This window comes from Apaloderma vittatum, unplaced genomic scaffold (genome assembly GCF_000703405.1).
Source record: "Apaloderma vittatum isolate BGI_N311 unplaced genomic scaffold, ASM70340v1 scaffold1249, whole genome shotgun sequence".
In the NCBI taxonomy this organism is placed as follows: Eukaryota; Metazoa; Chordata; class Aves; order Trogoniformes; family Trogonidae; genus Apaloderma; species Apaloderma vittatum.
Genome location: NW_009734385.1, coordinates 40323 through 65878, shown reverse-complemented (window position 1 = coordinate 65878; position 25556 = coordinate 40323). Strand labels below are relative to the sequence as shown.

The 25556-nt window shown below is 36.9% G+C and overlaps 1 protein-coding gene across 1 annotated transcript in view; it reads right to left on the bottom strand.

Annotated features, from left to right (window-relative positions):
- Positions 1-1119: 1119 nt before the first annotated feature.
- DOCK9 (dedicator of cytokinesis 9) overlaps positions 1120-25556 on the bottom strand; it is a gene marked incomplete at its 5' end in the record, with an annotated part of 62524 nt that continues 38087 nt past the window's right edge. Inside the window, 16 exons of the mRNA XM_009876222.1 lie at positions 1120-1373; positions 3696-3834; positions 3996-4096; positions 5209-5399; positions 7557-7767; positions 9171-9317; positions 10100-10135; positions 10536-10541; positions 10787-10900; positions 11235-11357; positions 16707-16813; positions 18804-18861; positions 20491-20706; positions 20848-20961; positions 21611-21793; positions 22046-22183. Of these exons, the coding sequence (XP_009874524.1) occupies positions 1251-1373; positions 3696-3834; positions 3996-4096; positions 5209-5399; positions 7557-7767; positions 9171-9317; positions 10100-10135; positions 10536-10541; positions 10787-10900; positions 11235-11357; positions 16707-16813; positions 18804-18861; positions 20491-20706; positions 20848-20961; positions 21611-21793; positions 22046-22183 (2007 nt within the window). The remainder of the gene's footprint in view (positions 1374-3695; positions 3835-3995; positions 4097-5208; positions 5400-7556; positions 7768-9170; positions 9318-10099; positions 10136-10535; positions 10542-10786; positions 10901-11234; positions 11358-16706; positions 16814-18803; positions 18862-20490; positions 20707-20847; positions 20962-21610; positions 21794-22045; positions 22184-25556) is intronic.

Genomic DNA, 25556 nt, shown 5'->3' with positions numbered 1-25556 from the left:
TTGACAAGGAACATGAAATAAATCCTAGAAGTGTCTGCATCTCGTACTTGAGCTGCAAAAAGCCATTTTTTTTGATCAAGTTTTCATCTTTTCCTAGTCTCAGAGACAAATCTAAAATAAAAACCAGAGCACACAGTGAGAAAAGTAATTACCTTTTTTCTTTAATATAGATGTAGTACAGAATGTTTAATTACAGCAGGACAGTGCTTCCAGTTAAATAAAATTAAAAACCTTTATTTCCCCCAAATATAAAATTACTAAATTAATGTCTTAAAAGAATAAGAATATGGAAAAAGCTTTAAATTATACCACCATTTACCACAGTAACCATGATCACCAATTACATACTCCATTGCTTTGGCAAAAAAGTTTTCTTTTAATAACTGCATATAAACCTAACATAGCAAAGACTGTATACATCTTTATATTGCACTTATTTATATACAGGAATAAATGAACTGTAAAGTCTGCATGTACTTGGAATGAGCAAATTTTCACAATAAACTGAAAGCAGAAGGGTAAGAGCTGGTATGAATATTAAAAAATGCCTAGAAATGTAATACATATGTACAGACTGTGTGGACTGTATTAACAAACAATATGTACATAACAATTTACTACTATTGATATTTTAGTATAACTCAGTGTTCATTAATACAGACCTTTGGTTCTATTTAGTTTTTTAATAAGATCTAAGCTCACATACCTCCAAAATGCAACAAGGTATAAAATAAAGCACAACAATTTGCTGAATGGTACAAAAACTACTATTGTCAGTTCCATTAAACCCCAAAAATTAGTGTCTCTGTCTAGCCTCAAAATAGTTCTTGTACTTGGAATCAGTCTCTATGTGCCATACACAAAAAGAACACCTCAATGTTACGCATCTGCAAAGTTACATCTCACAACACTTTTTTTTTCTTTTGTAATGTGCAATTCATTGTAATAATACTTTCTAATGAAAAAGAGAAATTCACTTCAACTTTATAATTTTCCAACACGCATTTTTGCAATGACATTGTGAATATTTTCAAATGTTACCAGCAAGACTAAAACCCAGGTGCACCTCCCTTACTCTAAAGGACTATTTACCAGTAACCGCTATTTGCTAAGTGTGCTCAGACATTCGTACGAATTATGCAGCTTGCACGTGCCCAATGTTTAGCTTCAAAATCATCCTGAGTTTGCACACAATGAAGCAGATCCAAAGACTTTAAAAAAAACTGAACATATTTTCCTTTACAAAACAATCATGCAACTGAAGAGGAACCGGGCATCCCGTGAACTGTTGTGCTTGTTGGAGTTCCACTTATGGCGTTGAAAATGTGTAGCGAGTTAGGCATAACACTGGTCTTTTCTTCAACTGGAGTAATCTTAAAACGGAAAACATGTATTTACCAAAACGTTACAAAATGACACAAGCATTTAGATAAAACAGTAGCTTCAGAACGTGCTGCTTATTGACTCAAATTTCCAGTACTTTCTCCATTGCACAGAACATTTTGAGGATGGTTACTCTTTTCAGCCATCCTCCACTACATTTAGGAGGGCAGGAGTCATTTCTCCAACACTGGCCCTCCTAATTGAGGTATTACACTGTCCTCTGAAAAGGAAGCTTGCGTAGCTTCTCTTGTTAGCGTTTAAAAGGAGTTTCACAATGAGAAGTTTGCTTTTTGCACCCCTCCTTTTTTTTCTGACTTGGAGGTGTGATTTGAGCAGCTACTCAAAAAAAAAAGCTACTGAAGTATCAAAAGCTACTGAAGCATCAGAAAGACTTCATTCTTAACAGCTATAAATTTACTGATGCTAAAATTAGAAATACTGAGAAAAAAGGAATGATATAAAGACTGGATAAACTAAGACCAGAAGTAAATAAAACTAATTACCATCCCATCTGATCATGTAGGCAAGCAGCAGAGGAGAAAAAAGAAAAATCTGTTAAGAATCTTTTCTATATTTTCCGTAACAGAATTTTTGCAGTTGTTCAAAACCCGCACTACTGTAAGACAGCTAATAGCTTCTTCAGTGACATTAGAACAAACGTGAGACGCTCTTTGTCCAAACACAGCAATAGGCAGGCACAGAAAGGTGACATTTTAAAAGATTTCAATGAAGAGCCTCATGATTCTAAGAGAAGCAATCAATCCAATTTAAAAAAAAATAAATCTCCAAACCAATCCACCTAACCACATAACATGTTTTAATTATTTACAACTAATTACATTTGTATAAAAAGAACACACTGGTAGGCTAATGGGACACATTATTGCTGTTGATGCTGTACTTTCCTATACTGGTCACATCATCTTACAGGTATCAGTTGTTTGCCCCTTCTCCTCTTTGTTTACTTTTAGACAAAAAAAAAAAAAGGTCCTCAGCAACAGCATGTACAGCTTTTATGGGACACTAATCTAAGTATTACTTCATAACACTTAAAAATAATAATCTGGATGTCTTTTACAAATATACAATATAAAAACCAGCTCAACTTGAACACAACAATTTGCTCCTGAAGTTTCAGGCATTATGTGCCTTTTTTCTTATTGTCAGTCTTTGGAAACTCACATACTTGAGCAATTTTTCAGCATATATTTCTTGTACTGAGTTCGAAGTATATTGATTCTTGTGTACAAATTGTCATTATATTGTTTTATTTTCTCCTACACCAGAAGAATATTAATCTTTCATTTATTACCCTTAACATTAAAATATCTGACCAAACATTTTCCTCTCTTTTCTGAAGGGGTCTTCTGTACAACTGTCTAATTCTCCCATACACCTTGTCTCATAGACAGGTGTAAAATATTGTCAGAAAACATAGGTATTCCCTGTGGGCCAGAAGGATAAGTCTTGAGAACTACGAGCCACTCTATTGCTCTGGGAAGAGATTCTATAAATAACAGTGGATGAAAGAAAAGGAACGTGAGGTGATGAATGTGGTGAATAAAAATGTCAAGAAGGCAGGGATCAAGCTTGAATATTCAGCCCTTCCTGTCCTCCTGCCTCTGAAGCCAGGAGACATTTTTACTACAGATCTGAGATGCAAGGTCTTGCGTCTCGCTTCATGAGAGTTCTGCTTTTCCTTCCCCCGTATCTCCAGCTCGTCTGTAGTGGATACCCCTCAAGAAAACGTGTTGGAACATCTCCTGAAAGATGTCTAACTCTGTTGCAAAAGTAAATGCTTGTACCTACAAAATCTCAAGAAAAAGGGCTAAGATTGCAGATCAAACCTCCCTACAGTTGCCAGGAAGTAGACCAAAATGTGCTTTTGGGGGTCACTGAAATCCAGAGCTCTGTAACAGTTGCCATTAGCCTGGCAGAATAATTTTTGTTGCTGTTGGCAACATAACTACACACATAAAGTATAAATAGCGTATGTTTTCATGCCATTAAATTTATTTTCTCTTTATTGTCGTCTTCCTCTCCTACAAAAAAACCAGGCCAGTGCCAACCAGATTTACTTAATGAAGACGACTCAATTCTGAAGGTCAAGGAGATTTGCCAAAATTTCACAAACAAAAAAGTATTATTACGTTCCACAATGCCATTATATAGTTATACACCATTAAAAGAAAAAAAAAAAAAAAGAAAAAAGAAACAATCCCTTTGTGTAAAGCCTTACACACGCTTCTAGTGGGTTCACATTACAGTTAGATTCTGAATGCTGGTATGTAAAACTTAGTTTCTGCACATACTTGTTCATGCATTATTTCAGAAAGCTCTTTTGCCATTTCTCTGTAGTTGGCCTTCATTTCTTCTTGATATTCCAACTGATCTTCCTTTATAAGTCGTTCATTTACACCCAGAGCATGCCCACAAGCTTCAACAAATTGCCTGATAAAAACAGATCTCAGTCAGGAATACAAAATACAAATTATTAATTCAAAATGCCAGCTTAAAGAATGTTTTTATGCAGTCAGAGCACTGTAGAAGTTATGTTTTTTAAGAAATCTTATACTTGTTTTGAAAAAAAGTATTTTTTTTTAAAAACATACCTAAAAACTTCCTTTAGTAGCTTTACTTTATTGTCTGGATATCTTTTGGTGTTTGTGTCATCTAAGAAAGCTCTTGCATATGCTAATGGACCAGCATTAACCTAAAAAGAACAAGAAATACAAAATAAAGTCAGTTCTTTGGCATACTGTCTTTGCAATAACAGGTACTACAGGTGTCTGTCTAATTTTGCTTTTTTTTTTAGAACATATTGGTTTCAATGGACCTGTGGAATCAGAAAACTGCTGGCTCTCCAAGAGCAGGAGAGGTCACTACAGCACTGTGCATGAACGTGTCCTGGCACAAAGAAACCACTTTGATGATGTAGCAAGATAACCACTGATATTGCCCATTTGTCATCTTGTTTATGAAATTACGGTGAGAGAATGAGGAAAGTGACCTAAGTCTACTACTGTTTGGTCTGCTTTTCTCTCAAGAACATTCTTCCAAGCTGAAAATTCTTCAATAATTAGCAGAAATTTAATTGTGCTATTACAGCAGCTACAGGAAAAGTGCATTCAACAATTTCTGACTCATCCCTATTATTCTGCTATATTAAATCCTAGCTTAACAACCTGCTGACTATGGAACCTTAGGGTTTTTTTGTGTTATTCTTTTAACTTTTCTCTTCAGCATGACAACAGTTCATTTCAGGTGACTACGTTTACTGTTCCTTTGCTTTAATCACTTAAAAATAAGAGAGCAGCACCTTTGTCATTGCCGTCTTAAGGCCCTTTGTATTTCTTTATAAATTCAGTAAGTTCTTGCTCACCTTAGGCAAAATAAAATGTTGCACAGTGAGACTTTCTACTATTATCTTCCTCCTGTATTTTGGCACTCCCTCTTCATCGGGATCTTACCAAAATACAAGTGCAATAATGACCACACTGAACCTACTGTGAGCAGATCTACATCTAGGCAAAATATGTTTGTTCATCCCATATGGAAAGTCACTATTTTATGGTAGTTTCAGCATCACACCAAAACCTGTTAAGAGCTCAGAACGTCACAGATTCCAGAAGTGAATCTCAATTCTTTTATGTCCATAACTAGTATTTATATGAAAAATAAATTCTGGAAATAACTGCAAACAGTGAGTATATTTCTAATTTAGGACATTCTTGAATATACAGAACTAAAATAAAATGTTATTTAGGTAATTTTTCAGCAACAGAAGCAAGCAAAACTGTAGAATGGCAAAGTATATGGCCTTACCTGAACACTGACACTTCCTTGTAGCTTCAGCTGCAATTTGATCATATCTACATCAGCTGAAGAGCAAAGCTGCCGAAGTTCTGCAACTTTTTTACTCATTTCATCAATGGCTACTTCGATTGGGTTTAAATCAGTATGGTGCTGGTACATCACTGGAATACGCTTTTTCACATATGGGAAACAATGTATAGCTATGGATGGAAAAAATTTTAACATAGTTAGAAAACCATTTTTGATTAGGTGTGTTTTGATACGAGTTTTATGGTAAAATCTCATTTTGGTGTAATTAGTTGCCCTATTCATTAACATATTAAATAATTAGAAATACTACCAAATGATCATGGAAATAAAATACTGAAAATGTAAATATGCATAGCTTTACATATATTACAGCAACGAAAGATCATTGTCGTTACTGCTACTAACAGTAACCAGGAAATAAAACACTGGAATGTAATTCATATGAGAATTGTAAAAAGAATTATCATCCACATATCTTAAATAGCAGAAGAATCAAAAATAGCAAAGCAGTATTTTCTATTTCCTTGTACGTGTTAGCTATGGACAGCTGACATGAAGTAATTTATTTAAGTTGGTTTTACCATTAAGATAGTGATACAGAAGCTCACACTTAACAGTGACAAAACATAAAATAGTATTTCTCCAAGAAGACGGAAAGCTAGACTCCAGATTCACAGTTCACGAAACTTAATAGAAAAAAAAACACCTCAAATTGTTTGGGGATTATCCATTGAAGAAATCAATGTGAAAAATCTATTTTTGGCTAAAAATATGAGAAGTATTTTAGCTTATAGCTATAAAGGACTTCAAGTAAAATGGAAAAACTCATACAGACAAGAACTGTGCCATTTGAATTAATGCTTATATTCACAGAATTACAGAATGTTCAGGGTTGGAAGGGACCTTGAAAGATCATCTAGTCCAAGCCCCCTGCCAGAGCGGGATCACAGAAGGGTGCAAAATAACTCTATCCTCTCCAGTCGTCTAGAATATCATACCCATGATTCAATATGGATCAAAACACAATTTATTATTTCACAAATTCAGGTTTACATGTTGTGTAGAAACATTGCCAAACACACTATAACTTCCCATTAATCTCCCTTAAAAGCATAGTAAAATGTTTTGTATCATCGAACTGCATCCAGTTCTGGTGCCCCCACCATAAGAGGGACGTGGATCTGTTGGAGCATGTTCAGAGGAGGGCCACAAGGATGATCCAGGGGCTGGAGCACCTCTGCTACGAGGACAGGCTGCGGGAGCTGGGATTGTTCAGTCTGGAAAAGAGAAGACTCCGGGGGGACCTAACAGCTGCCTTCCAATACCTGAAGGGAACCTACAGGAAGGCTGGGGAGGGACTTTTTACAAGCGTGTCCACTGATAGGACAAGGGGAAATGGGTTTCAGTTGACGGAGAATAGATTTAGATTGGACCTTAGGAAGAAATTCTTCAGTACGAGGGTGGCAAGACTTTGGAATAAATTGCCCAGAGACGTTGTGGCTGCCCCCTCCCTGGAGGTGTTCAAGGCCAAGTTGGACGGAGCCTTGAGTAGCCTGATCTAGTTGAGAGGTGTCCCTGCCCATGACAGGGAGGTTGGACTAGATGATCTCTAAGGTCCCTTCCAGCCTAGGCCATTCTATGATTCTGTGATAACCTAATATCTTTAAAATTTAAGCCTATGTGGACACAGATGGGCACTCTCTCTCCCTTCTAAAGCTAAAAATAAGAAACTAAAGTGCAGTGATTACACCAAAGTCACAACTGAACTGAGGCTGGAAATCAAATCAGAATCTGCCCTTCAAGTTCTTCTTTAGCTGAAACTCTCAATGTCGCATTTTATACATCCAAAGACTGAAAAAATGTTGAAAAATCCCACCGTTCTTCAATGTTTTATAGCAAAGAGAGGTGTGCACACAGAAGGGCAAAGGGAGAGATGCAGATATTCCATTATTAACGCCCCCCCGATTATTTAAAAGTGAAAGGTAGTTAGAACATAGTGAAAAAAGATATTTTACTCTTTTTCCAAAGTTTGAGGTTAAGAAACTGCAACAAGATATACATATTCTTAGATGTTCATTTGTACATGTTTGCATATCACATTTTTGAGTATTATTTTAAAGTATGTGCGAATTTGAGAAAGGCTGTTTTGCCTAACAGTATTGGTATACTTTGCGATTCTTGTCACCTCCAACAGTCATGTGTGAAATCTTCTAAAGGATTTTTTTCTGACAAAATACACAACACACAGAAAATCCTAGTATCTAGAATTAAGTAAAAAACCCAAAAGAGCAGGGTCTTTTTAAAGACAATTTACATTCAGTCAGTACCTGTCAAAATAGTTCGTCGTTTACACTGTTCTTCTACTCCTCCTTGTCTTTTACCAGCTTGAGTAAAAGGCATCTCAAACATAAAGCGACGAATGTTATGAGTCCTTTCAAAATCTGTTTTTCTTTCTTGCAACTCCTTTTCTTCAAAGTACGGAACGACATGTGTAACTTGAATATATGCATATTTTGAATCTAAATCCTTAGGATTTACCTTAAAAACATGACAGAAAAATCAAAGAGCTACATTATGAATAAAGTAGACTGAATTGCAGTCACACAACTGTCAGAAATGAAATTCTGTATCTTAATCTTTAAATTATTGAAAATAGAAATGTGAATGCTCTCACAGGGACCCTCTGCATTCAGTTTCTAACTATGAGGAAGACAGCCTGGCTAGATGCGTTACAATATGTTGTGGGGTAGGGTTTTTTTTGCTTTTTGTTTGTTTTTTAACACTTGTTATTGATAACTGCTGTATGCAGAAGTGCAAACAAAAAAATAATTTAGAATTATACTCAGGATTAACACTGGAAGGCACAGATACAGAAAACACATAAATAAATACTTGTCCTCCATGACAGCTGACACAACAGTAGACTGGAAATCAAAAATAGCTAGTGATACAAAAAAGTTGATAATTAAGAATGAAACCCTACACTGTAAATAGTTCAGATACCAGCTTCAGGACGCACTCCTCCCAACCTGTCTGTCTCAGCTCTGACAACACTGTATGAGGGTCCCACAGAATATACTCGTGGGAGGCAGGGTAAATTGGAGGCTTCATTTTTCAGTTTGTTCTGTTTCTAGAATTGGACGATTAAGGGCCTCATGGACTGGCAGATCTTTAACTCGGTAAAAGCAGCAACTAGTCTCCAGTACCCATAAATAAGGCTTCTTAAGTCTTTGCCCAACAGGGTCCCTGAATGCAAGGAGTGGAATTGGTTTGGGTTTTGTTGTTGTTGGTGTCGTTGTCGTTGTTGTTGTTGTGGGATTTTTTCTTTTTTTTTTTTAAAAATCCCGCACCCCCCAGCCATGGGATAAAGAGGGCACCTTAAACCTGTGCATCTTGCTAAAAGTTGTTGCCTACTGTTTTAGTCCCACATCAAATACTCATGTTATTTCTGCCTGTCTCTGAGCCATTTCACTTCTGTAAACTAACTGGGAAAAACCACAATGAAAATACACACATTTGCACCAGTTAATTCCTAGAGCAAACTGGGAAGAGAGCTAAGGTCTCCCTGCTGCTTCATTTTTTTTTAGAATATGCTGCTAGATTAATATTTATTATTCTTTTTTCTTAAGTCTGATATTTTTTCATGACTGGTTTGGAACTTAAATGGTACAGGTCCAGAAAAGAGAAAAACTCCCAAAGAATGACTGCACATAAACTCCCAAGAAATATGGAAATTAAGAATTATGGAAATTAAGCTTTTTGTTTGTTTTTAAAGGTAAACTTAATAAGAGATGGGATTTCTCTCATGCTCTTCAACTAGTAGAGTTTTTAGACACATATGTTTGTGTGTCAAATGAGTAGCAGACAGTGACCCCACAGTATTTCAAATGGATTAGTGAAGTAATATATTAGATTTTTTGGAGAGAGAATAAAAAGCATACTCTGCCAGAATCCTGAATCATTTTGACATTTTCAGGTCCAAATTTGTCAGAGTAGAGCTTCTGGAGTCTTTGGGAAATTTCTGAGAGAGGCGTGAGTTTAGGCTCTTTATAGATATACTCCTTTCCATCTTCGTCCTCAAAGAATCCCTGTTAAAAAATGAAGTAATCAAAATCTTGGAAAAAATCACACACAGAGCAACGATTAAGATGAACATAATGTGCGTGGTTCAAACCGAATATAAACATTTAACATCAGGATTCAAGCAAATGTAAATAAAGAAAAATTAAAATCTAAATAAAAAAAGGTTTCCTAATAGAATTTAAAAAACCCAGAATGAGTGAAAGATAATGGAAACACACAGTTAAAATTGTAAAGCTTTGTTCTAATTTTATGATGTGCCAAGCCTTTGAGATAACTTTTCTTCACTTTTAAATAAAAGTGAACTTTCAGCACTGTTTCACTTGCCAAAACAGAAATCGTGTTGCCCAACGGGACTACTTAGTTCACAAGTGAGCATTCTGGCAAATATTTATCTAAAAAAACCCTGAAAAAATTAGCAATAAAAAATTAATTCCAGAAAACGAAATTTAGTTGATGTAAAGATCTTAATTTTAATGTTGTACTACCTTGGATATACTTCTTTATTTTCATTACATGAAGCATTTGTTTCAAAACTGTAACTAAACGCAAAGTAAGAGTACATGGAAAGTGAAACAGATCATCAGTTTAAAACAACAAGCCACGTCTGAGTTCATGTTTGAAACCGGAAAAAAAATATTTTTGTCATAAACGAAACAGACAAAATAGGAAAGCACACATATCATGTATAAACACAGGCTAGATTGACAAAAATACCCACATCAAGCTAAGGTGGAAATGCAGTAGATTTTACTGCATTGTTTGCTTTGTAAGCGGTTACTGTAATTACCTCAACATCTGTTTCACTGTCTGTAAACTGGTATTGCTATAAAGTCATAAAAGACAACAGAATACAAAAGTAAAGTTATACTGCTCAGAGTGTTTTACAATTCTCCATGCTCAGCTGAACGATTAGCGACTGGGCTACGCATGTTGGGAGTGGATAACTCGATGCTGCGTGAGACCACACCGCTACACACGCGCTCTAGACACATATTAGAGGAGGTGAAGCTGTCCGAGAACGCAGCCAGAATTTTTGCTCGAAGCATGCAAGACTGATGCAGAGAAGAGAGTGATTTGTTCTCTAAATGGAACTTAATGTTATTTTTGGAATTGCAATGGCTATTGATGCATACCGATCTAAGAAGCGGCCTTGCAAACCACACCGTAGCGCTACAGACATTAAGTCAATACATTGCTAAGGACTGACATTATAGAAAACTTACCGCTGCCTTAAGGTAGTAAATAAAAGAAGAAAAAGAAAACAAAGCAAAGAATTTACTGAGAAAAATAAGGAAGAATTGTATCGGAACTGATAAATGTTTTAAACGGTGTTTAATTATTTCTTACAGAAGACATGCCTTGTATTTTTTATGCCATGGTATCAATATAGGTGACAAAATAGTATACCTTGTAAAATAAATTCAAGTTTTTCTTACTGCATAGAGCAGACAAATGGAAGTTAAACAATACTCACTTGTCCAAAGAATGCTACCCTGAAATAAGTTCCCAGCAGCCTCTTGCCTGTATGCATAACTTCTGTTACTTTACTGTATGCTCGATGAAGAGTGTCATATAAATGAGCAAGCCTCTAAGAATAAAAGAATAAGGTAAATGAATAACGTAGAACTTTGTTATCTTAAAACAACAATAAATTATGTCCCTGTAAAAATTAAAAAAAATGTTCTGTTGAACAGCACGAATAGGCTTAGCATCTGTATCAGACTGACAATATGCAAGATTAATTTTTAATTATTTATACTTAAAGAAAAACATTTTAACTGTTTACAAATAAACCAAAAATTTCAATGTATTCATATTCCAGTTACAATTGGAAAATTCTTGTTCTGTCATGTCCAATGTGTCATGCAGTTACACTAGAAATAAATTATTTTTTTCTTGCTCAAATATGATGCATTTAGTACCTCAAAATCCCTCCGTTTTTCATAAATAGGAATTATAAGTTTATATATGTCAGCAATGAGTTCATAGCGTTCTGCCTTCCAGAGTCCATCAGCACATTGTTCCAACAACTCCATCAGCACATCCTAGTTTTGGATACACATTTGAAAAAGTAAAATAATTTGAAAAAGTAAAACAGTTTAGTACTCATGAAAAGCACAGCAAATAATTCTACCAAAGTTCTTCCCACTGAAAAGGGAGATCTTGCCTCAGAAAAACATATTTACACATAGCAATTTAAATTATTGTAGCAATCAAAAAATGCTAAAAGGAAGCAAAGCAAAACAGAATGGTTTGAGTGTACACATGTAATCTTCATATCTGCCACAAACAGTATTCTTCTTTCAGATACTCCAGACCCTTTAAGACTACAAATGACACCTGTGTGAGAACCCAAGGTCTTGCCTGGAGACTCTTGTCTTTCCTTGTAACATGTTCCTTTGGTTTTTTTCCCCGAAAGCATTATTTCCTTGCAGGTTTTTTTTTTTGTTTTGCACCAAGGCAGCTATACAAACATCTGACTGTAATGGTTCTAAAGGAAACTATCAAACAAATTACATCAACAATAAAACAAGAGATACAAGACCAAATTCTGTATTCGGATGTAATTATCAAGGTACAACTGTGGAACTACGTGTACTTGTTATATGTATTTTTCCTTCTGGACCAAGACTTAGAAAAGCTGAGAAATCCTGAAGGGTCAAAACAGAGCCACAAGCAAGAAACCACCTTGGTTCTGTTGGGTTAGAATCCAATATCCTTGTAGCCAAAAGTTAGTTATTTAAGGTTAAATGACAACTACTCTTATCTGTATATTAGAATAGAAGAATATATTTTGCATTAGAACAGTTAAATAACAAAGTCCATTCCTTCAGTTTGTCAAAAATATTTTCCACACATTTGATTCCTTCTACTTCAATAAGCATAACGAAACTAAGATAACATTATTACTTTGCTCTAGCTTTCATAAATCTAAAATTACTTGGCTAACTTCATTAAGCCAGTCATAATAAACAATTTTACAGATATTATGGAATAGCTTGTAGATCCTGTGCTGAAGCTGTCATATACTTGGTCATGGCTCAGGTGTGACGGAATCACTGTGAAAAAGCTCATTCCCATCTACATACAAATGTGTGGAGCTCCAAGAACCTCCAAGAGAATCCCAGTCTGAGACTGAGAGGTGTCAGAGGACACCATATTTCTACTTCTTGAGTCCTTCTGGTATCAGTCTTGCATTGTAGTAGTGAAGCTGGAACCTAGAAATAACTTTTTATCCTTAGAAGGGATCCAATGCTACTCTATTGCCCTCCTCCCTTTGGTAGGGGGCTGAGACAGCATACAGACATCCCTAAGAAAAGCCAACTTTAATAATGAGAATAAAAACTAGACTGAAAAATGTTACCCTTTTCCATGTGCTGCAACTGTCCCTAAAATATCTTGTCTCCCCTAATCATTATGGAGCTGTAAAGGCTCCCCAATATCTCCATCCTCAGCAACCAGGTGGTGAGAACTGAAAGAGGAGTACCACTGCTGGGCCATGAGCCCTGTACACACACACTGTTTTATGACAACAGTCTTGACTCAGACACCAGAGGGCATCCAGAGAACCACAAAATGTTGATTGCACACAGGAAAAAGTATAAAGAGCAAAATCTTCATGGGGGAAGATCTGATAGGAAGGGGGAAAAGAACACAACATTTCTGGGCCACCTGTCTCAGTACTTATCCATCCTCATGGGAAAAGTTTTACTCCATACCAGACCTCTCCCTGTAACCCGTGAGTACAGCCTCTTACTCTTTTAGAGCGTACCTCTTCAAAGAGGCTGGCTCTTCCCCTAACCACCTCAGGAGCTGGACTTTCTCCCCATCTGTTGATATCTCCTTTCACTTTAGGGGGCAGCACTGGGCACAAGATTACAGATGGGCTGCCACAACTGCCAAGTAGAAGGGGGAAAGCCCACTTCCCTCCACTTCCTGACTTGACGCTCTTTCTAACACAAGCCAGCATGCAGCTGGGCCTGGGTTGACACAAGGCTACACTGCTGATTCCCATTCAACCTCTAGAACTTCCAGATCTTTCTGCAAAGCTGCTGCCCAGCCAGTTCATCCCCAGCCAGCCCTGAGACACTGAGTGATTTCATGTTTGGTTTTTTTTTCGCAGATGCAAGGCTTTGCACTTGTCTTTGAAGAACCTGTGTTCCTTCCAGCTTGAGGTCCCTCTAAATGTCAGCCTTGCCCTGCAGCATACCCATCTTTCCTCTCCGTTTAGTTTCATCCATGAACCTGATGATTCACAGTATCCCACAACCTGGACTGCTAATGAAGATGTTAAACAGTATCAGCCTGAGTATCCCTGCAGAACATCAGCCTTCACCACCACACCTGAAGGATCTTGTAGATTCAGATAAGTACCTATTTCTGTTTTTCATAAAATGCGTTAATATCTTGAATTACACTACCTCTTGATCACTTGCAAGAGCTGTAACACCATCTGAGCCGTGAAGCTCTTTCATTTACCAATCTTTAAGTTTGAATAACTCCTCTCATGGAAAGTCATGGCTAACAAGAGACCAGAAAAAAACAAATAGGAAGGTAGAGATTGACTTCATTTCTGTGACTAAGCTCTATTCTGGCAGTCTATTTCAAAAAAACCCCAACAAATCTAAATGAAATTGTTAGAATCCTTGATCTGTCACAGGCCTGTTAGCCACAGCTCAGCTCTCTTACAGAAAGCCAGTCGTATCCTGGGCTGCATCAAGAGGTGTGTGGCCAGCAGGTCGAGGGAGGTGATTCTCCCCCTCTGCTCCACTCTCGTGAGACCCCACCTGGAGTCCTGCGTCCAGTTCTGGAGCCCACAGCACAAGAAAGATATGGACGTGCCGGAGCGTGTCCAGAGAAGGGCCACGTGGATGCTCAGAGGGCTGGAGCACCTCTCCTATGAAGACAGACTGAGAGAGTTGGGGTTGTTCAGTCTGCAGAAAAGAAGGCTCCGAGGAGACCTTATTGTGACCTTCCAGTATCTTAAGGTGGCCGACAAGAAAGCTGGTGAGGGGCTTTTTAGGATGTCGGGTAGTGGTAGGACTAGAGGGAATGGATTGAAGCTAGAGATGGGTCGGTTCAGATTGGACGTTAGGAAGAAGTTCTTCCCCATGAGGGTGGTGAGACACTGGCACAGGTTGCCCAGAGAGGTGGTGGAAGCCCCATCCCTGGAAGTTTTTAAGGCCAGGCTGGATGGGGCTCTGGGCAGCCTGATCTAGTGGGGGATGTCCCTGCTCATGGCAGGGGGGTTGGAACTGGATGATCTTTAAGGTCCCTTCCAACCCTGACAATTCTATGATTCTATGTACTGCTTACAGTGAAGTCTAGCATGTAAAGGATACCACGTTCCAGATGTTTAGTTCTGCAGGGAGAATTTGACTTGTGTGGCTGAATAGGCTGTCTGGGTAGATAACTGTTTTAATGAAATGCACGCAATAACTTTGTTAAAACAAAACAAAACAAAAGATTTTTAAATTTTTTTTTAAACTGACCAGTTTAGGAAATGAGTCAGGGTAATAACCCTGGCCTGAGAGAATTTTAAAATGAGAATAGAGAATTTCTATTTCTTAAATGCGAAACTACGTAAAGTCTTATGACAAATTTCACTTAATGAGGAATACTTTATGTAAACTGGCAAATATAAAAGACATTTTGCCCCTTTTAGAAACATGGATGGAAAATCTACTGATCCCCAATACCTGTAACTACTCTTTTGGAGATTTAACTCAAAGTAACTAGCATCCAGTGAAATCCAAAAGTTTTAAGAAAGAAATTCCACATGACTTTTGTTAACATGTACAGGAAGAATTCTCATCAGAGCATCTTTTTGTTAAGTAGTACATTGTAGTTAAGTAGTACAGCTTGAAAGATATGTTTCTGCTTTCTGTACTCAATTCATCTGTGATATGATTATTTTTTCACTGAGGCTAACACAATTTTGCTCTTATAAAGAACATACTAAGGAAATACTCCATATGTGAGTATGTTCCTATTCATGAATCAACTAGGCAATCTACTTTGAACTACTTCTGTAAATAGTCATCTTAATTTATCCATGGTTTTTAGTCCAACAAAAACCAAACAGTTCTTCCCTATTATTACTTCTTCTGAGGCAATATATAAGAAGTTATCTGAAAAGCAGTAACTTTTTTCAATATTTAGTCAGTTAAGAATACTACATGGTTAAATTTAAAAAGAGTTGTGTGTAGGAAATAATGAAATTTGGCAAGGTTTGATCATTTCGCAAGCTCCACAGGCTTATAATTTCACTCTTGGCTTAATTCTTTTTCCATGGAAATACTGAGAGATGGAAATAAATTTGCGTAGGGTTCAATGGCCTACAAAAAGCAGTATGTTCTTTTTGCAGGGATTGTCCAATGAGAAAAAGACTAAAGACATTCCAATTGAAAAAGTACCAAAGAATTTAGCTCTGACAAGCACTATACTTCTCATTTCAAGTAATTCCAACTCCTGCCTTCCCAGAAAAAAGGCAAGTCAATGATTCTTTGCCTTAAAACTATAGAGTAAAGCAGTATCAAATCTTAGGAATAAAACACAGATAACTCTAGGTCTAAATCCAGGCTTAAACCACTCAGGTTTTCATTTGTTACTCCTAAATATGCTAGTATAGCTACAATTTGCACACTCAAATAATTTTGTCATACATCTTGGCCATATACAAACTAATTTTGTGATACAATTATGCTTACACAAGAGGCATTTTCCCAACACAGCTACTCCAACTAGTAGTCTGTTCCTCCCTCCCCAGCCTATACTGGCAAATATATATCGTGTAGACATAGCTCTTTATGTGCACAATTATTCATAATCTTTTCATACAGGCTTCTTAATAGTAAAATTTACTGTACAGCCATCACAAAAAGATCAGCAAAGACACAAGTAGTGACATTTAGACCAGAAAAAACCAAACAACACACTGACAGAGGTCTGGTGTCATGAAAACCACTTCCATTGTTATGGCATATTTGCTTAAGGAAACTGTAAACTAGCAAACCCCAGTGAATACATTTTAACTATTAATGGTGTATTGCCATCTAAATAAAATCAGTTTTAAAAACCACAGGTCTTGTTTACTCTAATAAATAAGCCACATTAGCGCTCATCCTGTCAACTAGCTTAAAAACCCATCTTGCTTACTTTTATTCCAACAGTGGTGTTAGGTTGATGTGCTAGTGTGTTAGTTAAAATATATGTATATAGTAAATTTTATAAAGCTGGGACAGCTCACAGAATTTTTTTTTCCAATTTTAGGATAAGAATAGCAGCTAAGAAAACAATTATAATACCCATCATATTAGTCAGCTTCTTGACTGAAAAATCAAACAAAGAGCACTTCAAAGTGCATAAATTCTAACACTCCTACATTTACTTACTTCATTGAAGTGAACATCTTGCATTCCAACATCCTCCATCATTGAAGCCTCTTCATCTATGTTAGGTGTGATTACTCTGAAAGCAGTACAACCTTGCCTAAACATCCCTACCATTAAAAAAGAAAACCAGACAAATTTACTTTTCTCCACCAGGATAATTTTAGGTCATTTTGTGATGCTGGATGAGGCAGACATCATATTTAAATATACCTACCACCACATTAGCAAATTAAAATTAAAAAAATCCAGCCTCCCACTGCATGATTAGAATACTAGAACTCACACTACGGTTTAAGTAGTACTTTAAAAAGTACAAATATTAATATCTGGACTCTCACCTACCAAAATGATTACTGTCTGAATCTTCCTATTTTTAAAAATATATATATGTATATGTGTGTGTGCGTGTATATATATATATGGTATATATTAAAAAGCAAACAAACAATATATGTATGTATAAACCTGTATCCAATCTACCCCACCCTAAGTCTAAAGTAATCAAGGTAATTTTTTTCAATATTTAATTAAACTGCTGTGAAGTCATGCTGAAATTGTGTACACAAACAAGCCCTGGCGTATCAGCTTCCCCAGTCTGAACAATATGAATGGACTGACAGCAACCATATAATGGCCAAAGGAGTTATAGATATAAAAAAATCAGTCTACAAGCAAGAAAAAAGCCCCAGCAGTCTAACTTCCTTTACTGAAATAATTTAGCAAAAATGGGGTTTAGAATTTTCTAACAAGAAACCTACCTCTTTTACCCAATTCTGTTTAGGTCTTTTATAGAATATCAGATTGTTCAATTAAGAAATAAGGTTTTTTGGCTAATAACAGTATTATGAAAGCCTGAAGAGCAATCAGTAAATACTATAAAACACAAGGACTTGTACATATTTATTTCACAGCTCATTCCTGTAAAGATTCCTTCTGCTTATGTGAAGAGTTCGACCATCAGAGGTTTTACTGAAGGACTGCCTCAAATGTATGGTTTTGCTTCGCTCCTGGAAATAGCACAGGTAGAATTCTGTCCTTCTAGATTACTAGGAGGAAAAAATTTTTACATGGCAGAAGACAAAAACCTCACATCACTCAAAGGAATCACAATTTAATACAGATTATCACCCATTTATCAGTTAGATGTTATCAGGCTTGCAAGGGGACATAGTAACTTTGACAATTAACTAACTGCAGATCTGGTCTCAGAGAAGCTTCTGAAATCACTGGGGCAGACGGGACCGCCCATACACTACCCAAGCATCTGGCAAGTGGTACAAGAGGAACAGGAAAAAAAAGGCAAGACACTTCATTTTGAACTGTCACACAAAGACAAAGCTAAAAAGCTGCAGACACAAATTTGTCTGCCTACAAAAACAAAACACTAGCTCAACATCATAATCAGTCTTGAGAGATTGTTCTGGAATTCTTCTAGAGATCTATACTTCTTGATAAAAGCCAAATAATTTCTGTTTTCTCAAATCCCTCAGAATTTCTCTGATCCCATAAAAGAAAGATAGTTTTATATCCTATCTCAAGGGAGCGGACAGCTGCCAGCGCAGAACACCAAGACAGGTGAAGAAGCATTTACCTGTCAATGGTGAAGCATCCGTGGTGTTGGGTTGACCACTGGACTTGATGATTTTAGAGGTCTTTTCCAACCTTAATGATTCTGTTCTGTTCTGTTCTAGTCTAGTCTAGTCTAGTCTATGATTCTGAGCACTAGCATCACTGACTTAGCATCTGAAAATTTGTATGAAGTTATTTTGAATTTTCTGGTAATGCCACCTTTCCCTATATGCAGTGAGAGACTACTTGCTGAACACGAATGTTCATTAATTATTCACTTTAGAAAGGGCCTCATTTCAGTTATTGGCAGCTCTCATGCAAAATTAAAATTTTTGCTTTCCTAAAAATTTTACCTTCATTTGATATGCCGCCCCTTAGATATGCAAGCACGCTCTCTAACATGCAAGCATGCTATCCTGTTATGTCAGGATTTTTTCCTTGGTGAGCACTGAAGTGCCTACAAATTCCTCAGGGAAACTATAGCTTTTCCTAAGCTATAAACATTAAAGTAAGATTTCAAAATCATACCTTTTCGTGTGAGATACTCTGCAACCAGTGCTGCTACATGGACATAGCACATTGCCGCCTAAAAAAGAATAACAGTAATATTTTTGTAAATTACATTTATAATGGAACCACTGAAAGGAAGGTATATACCAGGAGCCCTGGCCTGGGACAATTTCTTCTGTTTTCGTTTTGCTGCTTTGCCGGAGATGTCCTATGACTGGTGTAAGAATTCTCCACCTCATTTATGCAAAGCAATATTTGTACAAGAGCACTCCTTGTTCACCAGAGCATCAAGTACCACAGATCACAACTTACAAGGTAAGAATGCCAGGCCATGATAAGAACAGGCAAATCTCTCTTGCGGATGTATGTTAAGTGTTTTGTGAAACAAAAGAGCTATCAATTATTCTACTCAACATTTGACAGTTCTTCTGCTAACCCGTTTTGTCTGCCTTTTGGCTACAAATCAAGAAAAAAAGGTAGGAAAAAAAAATGGTGACAGGCCATCTGAAAGTAGCAGATGAAAAAGAGATCTGACCTATGAATGGAATTTGAAGGAATTTGGTTGGTGTAGTCTGGAAAACAGAAGAAAAAGAAGAGGAACAGAGTAGTCTTCAAGTATTTGAGATGTTTTATGAAGCTGACATTGATCAGTTTTCTCCACAGAAAGGGCAGAAAAAAATTTCAAGGTTCTTTTATTAAATAGGTTTAGGCTTACAGCAAAGTGTTATTCTAACTGTAATTCTCAATTGAACAATTTACATATGGAGGCTGAAGAATTTCAGACCCTGGAGGTGAAGGAAAAAGGTAAGTTATCTGTCAAGAAATTCTCTCTAACTCATAAATGGTATTGGGTTGGGCTTGGTGATTTACAAAAGTCTTCTTCTAGTCATACAGTCAAAGATTCTAATTTTTTTAATAAAAAAAATTAAAAACAGGCCTGAGAAGGACTAAAAGAGCTTATCTTTTGAGAAAGCTGAAGTTATTTCCTTCAAAATACAAGCTAATAACAGACTGTTGTATATGTCCTCTGTGTTGCTACTGTAGAGAAGAACTCTAGCACCGAGACATGAGTAAGTAAAAAAGCAGCTACTATTTCTTGGAGAGATTTACTTGCTTACATGATGCCAAGTTTAACAGACATCTTTATGAAATCCAGTGATGTCATACAATGTAATTTACTTTCAGATGGAAAAGTCTTCCAGAATCAGAGATTCTTCCAGAATTCATTTTATAATAGCACAGAGAAATCAGATAGCTTTCCTTTTTTAAAGAAAAACCCCGCGATTTGTCAATTTTAAGAACATCAGGAATTTTTAAGTAAACAATCTGGAATAGAATTAAGTTAATTCTCTAAAGGCAACTGCGGAGGAATTCAAGGAGTGGCTTTAAGTGTTTTAAAAATATTATTGTTATCAGTTGCTAAGTAGAAGCTGTGTGTCTTCCATGGTTTGCACTGAGCATTCCTGGCTTAGTAGTGTGTCAGCTACAGTAGTTAAACAAGTATCTGGCACTAGTAATTAGAAATGACTTAGAGATACTTGGGTAGGGCAGAAAGTTATCAGTCATTCAAACTAATCCACTATAAACTTTAAACTTATGAAAAATGCTTCTTATATTACACCCTAACAACTACACATAGTATATTCCATTTCAAGAAAGATTAGATTATTATGAAGCCAAAATTAGTTCGATCATTTTCTCTTACCTCTGAAAGATCTCCATTTTTAACATGGATCCTTGCCATGCTGTCTAACCAAGTCTTCCTTAGTTCAGGTGTACTAGCGTAAGACTTTGCCAAGCTGTACTGGAGGTCTACAAGCATTTCTGGATCATTCTCATGCTCCTTCATTTGAGCTGTAGCCATCAGTACTGTACGAATCCGTTTTGTTAAATCCTTAACATCAGAGGGGAATGTAGTGTGCTAAAACATGGACAAGCCAGGTTAACAACTACCTTTTTTCCATTCTTTGCATAACAAAAAGTTGAAATGTAATTGCAAAAGATGCTATGAAAGAGTTTTCAAGCATCCTTCTACAGTATAAAAAGAAGAATAAAACCAGACCTTTATGATTCTGTCATTATTGGCACAATTATTGATGATGGAAAGAGACTGCTGAAATCTAGTTCCTCCAATTCCAACAACATCGGCAATTAACTGGCTTACTGAAATAATAACCTTGACAGAAACAAATGTCTTGTTAGTGCATATTACATGAAATACCCTTGAGGTGTACTCATGAAACAATTACAAAGGAAGTTCTGTCCTTTTAAATTGAAAGATTATTCCCTTAAGTAAAACTGTATTTTTTTTCAAAGTTACTTGTACAATAACATAGAATAAAAAAAAGCAGGCTTGTGTAAATTTAATGCACATGCACCCTCTGCTCTCAAGAATGGCTGCTAGATGAACTAGCCAGAGGTCATAAAGTAGTAAACTATTGTTCCCAGATTTGTCAGAACATGCAATTTTCTATGTATTTGACTTATTTCAGTATATTATGTGCTTGTTGCTGCATTCTTTTCTTTTTTCAGATGCAACAGGGCATGCCATTTAACAATCAAAATAACATCTACAAAGCAGAACATCTGCTACTGAGAAAACAAAAAATTATTTCCTACAAAATACAGGGCCATGCAACTGTTTCTAAGTACTTTCTTGTACTAAGTATAATTTTATTGTCACATTCTTATTCTTAGAATATTACTAGTCTTGCCTGAACGCCAAATTCTTCTTTAACATCCAACAGGGCTTTGCACACTGGTATGCAACCATACATCTACAAACACTATTTTTTAAAAAGGAAAAATAAAGAAAGTGTACTAACTTGAAGATGTGTCCTCACAAAAGACTTCTTCCCTGTGTAATCAAAATTATTTCTCATTAAGAAGTACAGTAACTGTGAAGCTTCAGTACGAATTGAACTCAGTTTGGAATTACAATACTTCAGAATTTCATAGCACAGTGCAGAACACATATCAGCTCTACCTTCATAAAATGTAGAAGGAAACTGAAGAAAAAGAAGAAAGTTATTCATTAAAAGCAGATTCAGTTCTTGATAAAACAAGCATGTCAAGAAACATACTAATATATTAATATTCCCAAACTGTGGACAATATAGACAGTTATAGTAGTTCGTGACACAAAATGATTTTTACAGCAATTCAAAGGACAAGCATTCCACACTAAATTTTTAAATAGTATACTGTTAACTAAAGAACTGAATAAATACTTGAAGATCAATTATTTTTAAACTTCTTACCTTATAAATAAGTGCCCTTAAAGCAATGAAGACATTTTTCAATGCTGTTTCAGACTGATTCTTTTGAAGGAAGCAGAGGTATACATCAAATACTTTCTTCATCAGTGGATTATGCCCGTGATCAGTCAGTAGTTGGTTCTTTAAATTGACAGTGAGAATTTAGGAGTTTTGTACAGTGATGCATTTATAATATTCTAAGAACATACATAGATCATCCGAAAGCAGGAATTAAAATAAAGAAAATAATCCTCATAGTTTGACCAAGATATCTAATATTACAGACATATTTGAATATTAATTAGCTATTTCTAACATGTCATTAGTCTTGTTTACAAAGAAAGTCTTGGCTTCTGAATCAACTTACAGAACACAACTGTTTTGAACAGCTGTTAATTAAATCAATCACTATTAGCAGTTTTTTGAGAGGCACACTCAAAGTATTAACACACTTTGGTTACATTGGCTTTAGCAGCTCAGGCAGTGGAATTTTCTCATAGCAGTACCTCCTACTACAATGCCCTCAGAAAAACTTGCCCCAAACCAAGCCTCCACCCACTTACCATCCTTCATTACAGTCCTAGAACTGAAACTGGAAGGGTTCTTAAAGACAAAGATAATAGTCACTTTTCAGAGTTTGACTTGCATCAGTACTCCAAAGCTCATTCTGGGACGTGCAATACACAGAGTTACTCTTGATTTCTGTATCACCAACAGCTGCTTTCAATCTATTTTTTTTTAAATCTGGTCTCCTCCAATTTCTCTAGCACAGGTACTGGGTACTTTTAACAGGTTTTACTGTTTCCGTTTTTGCTCTGGGGACTTGTTTTCTCCCTTTGTCCATAGAGCACATACTCATAGGCTCCTATTGGACTCTAGGACAAAACAACGAGCTTTCTCCTATTACAAATATCAAAATAGGTTAATCAATTCAGGGATTGCTCAGTCCAGCCCAGGGAGTCCCAAAGAGAGAGGACCATGTTAAGTTTTGCTCCCTCTGACTTCACTGGCCCTCCAACACGAATTCTGCTAGGTCTCGCACCTTCGGCAACACCCCTCGGCACACTCCGCTATTCCTTGTCACTACTATGTACAGGCACCCAAACAGTAGAGAATCATAGAGTGGCCTAGGCTGGAAGGGACCTTAGAGATCATTTTAATCCAGCCTCCCTGTCGCCAGGGACACCACCTCTTGACTACATCGGGCAACACATGGGGAACGAACGGGAATGCTGCAAGGCAGCACCATTACTATCTTAAGTAAGTTTTAAGCTAATATTAATTCAAATAACCAAGTTTAAAAATTTTTTTAAAAAAGATTCCTGAGGCTCAGCATAGACCTGGGCTCTTGTAGCATGCCTTAAACTCTCTCAAACATGGAAGAGATGCCTAACTGCAGACATCTCCTTTTCTACTCATGGAGATGCAGAAGAAATTCTTCAGGCTAAAGAAGTTCAGCACAGCCCTAGGCATTCCAGGTGTTCCTCAGTATTAAACTAGATGTATTAAAGCCATTCTGATAAGATCTCAATGTGTTTTCAAGGTTTGTGGATGAAGAGATACAAATGCTTGCAGGAGACCAAAGATCTCCAAATGCTATGCAGTGAAGCCACAGACAGGACATTTTAGAGGAAGCTAGACATATATATAAGCCATGTGGACACAGGAAAAAAGTTTTGTCTCTTGGAGCAGCAATACAGATCTCTGTAGATGATCCAAATACCTAACTGCAAGTTCTAAAAAATGGTAAAGCCTATTGCTTCCGGAACTATAGCAAAATAAAGAAATGTTGCCTTACAAAGCCCTATCCTTATGAGGAAATTGATACAATATTGTTTCTTCAGATGTCCCAGCATCAGAGGTAGGTAGCTCACTAAAACCACTTAAGAGTAGCAGGAATACACACAGGATCAGTTAAAATTCTACAAAGAGGCAGACATGGGACTTCCCTGTTGTAACAGATAACAGAGATCTGGATTCCCACTAGTGAAAGATGCTCTTGAGGAAAAAAAAGTTATCTGGGCTTTTATATCATATGCTAATTATTCCCAAAAGAAAATTGGTGTTACTGATCTAGTGGCTTTCTGTGAGGGAGTGACTGCACCAGTGGACAGGGGAAGAGTTATGGATGTCATCCATCTGGACCTCTGTAAGGCCTTTGATGTGGCTTCCCACAACATTCTTGCCCCTAAATTAGAAGCAATGGTTTCATGAGTGGACTGTTTGATGGACGAGGAGTCAGCTGGATGGCTGTGTCCAAAGAGTTGCACTCAATGGCTCAACATCCGAGTGGAAATCAGTAATGAGTGGTGTCCCTCAAGGGTCTGTATTGGAACTAGTACTATTTAGTATTTTCATCAATGATCAAATACATCCTCAGCAAGTTTGCAGATGATACCAAGTGAAGTGATTTGCTAGAGGCTTCCCTGTAACATGCCATCCAGAGGACCTGGACAGGCTAGAAAACTGGGCCCGTGTGAATCTCATGAAGTTCAATAAGACCAAGTGCAAGGTCCTGCATCTGGGCTGGGGCAATCTCCAGTAGCAATATAGAGTGGGAGATGAATGGATTGAGTGCAGCCCTGTGGAGAAGGACTTGGGGATACTGGTAGATGAAAAACTGGATATGAGCCAGCTGTGTGCTTGCAACCCAGAAAACCAACTGTCTCCTGAACAAGTGTGACAAGTCCGTCAGCAGGTTGAGGGAGGTGCTCCAGCTCTGTGGTCGCCAGTTAACATGTTACAGCAAGTCCACAGGAGGGCTACAAAAACGGTCAAAGAAGGGGAACGTTTCTCCTGTGAAGACAGCCTGAGGGAGCTGAGGTTGTTCAGCCCGGAGAAGAGAAGGCTCTGGGGAGACTTCATTGCAGCCTTTCAATATATAAAGGGTACTTACATGAAAGATGCGGAAAGATGTTTTTACCAAGGCTATAGTGACAAGACAAAGGGCAACAGTTTTAAACCAAAAGACAGTAAAAGTTTAGATTAGACATATGGTGGAATTTTTTTTTTTTTTTACAGTGAGTGTGGTGAGACACTGGAACAGGTCACCAGGGAAGTTGTGGATGCCCTATCACTGGAAGTTTTCAAGACCAGGTTGGCTGGAGCTTTGAGCAATCTGATCTGGTGAAAGATGTCCCTGCCGATGGCAGGGGTGTTGGACTAGATGATCTTTAAGATCCCTTCCAATCCAAAGCAGCTTATAATTTTACTATTTTATATATTTTAGTGCAGTTGATTGAATAGAAACTCCCGATTCTCCTATCTGTTTTGTTTGGATCTTGTAGACTATTCTGGTATATTCTTACTTATCGTCTCAACACACTACATACAGAAGGACTGTCATTCAAAGTGTGATGGGCAGTTGGTAACTGCAAGATTCATGTTCATTCTTTATATCTTTAAAACTAAGTAATCTAAGTTTTGATTCTGTCATGAAGTCTGTGGACAGAACTGGTTCTAAACTCCTATCTAATTAAACTACTAATAAAAGGAATCTCATTATAAATAAGCT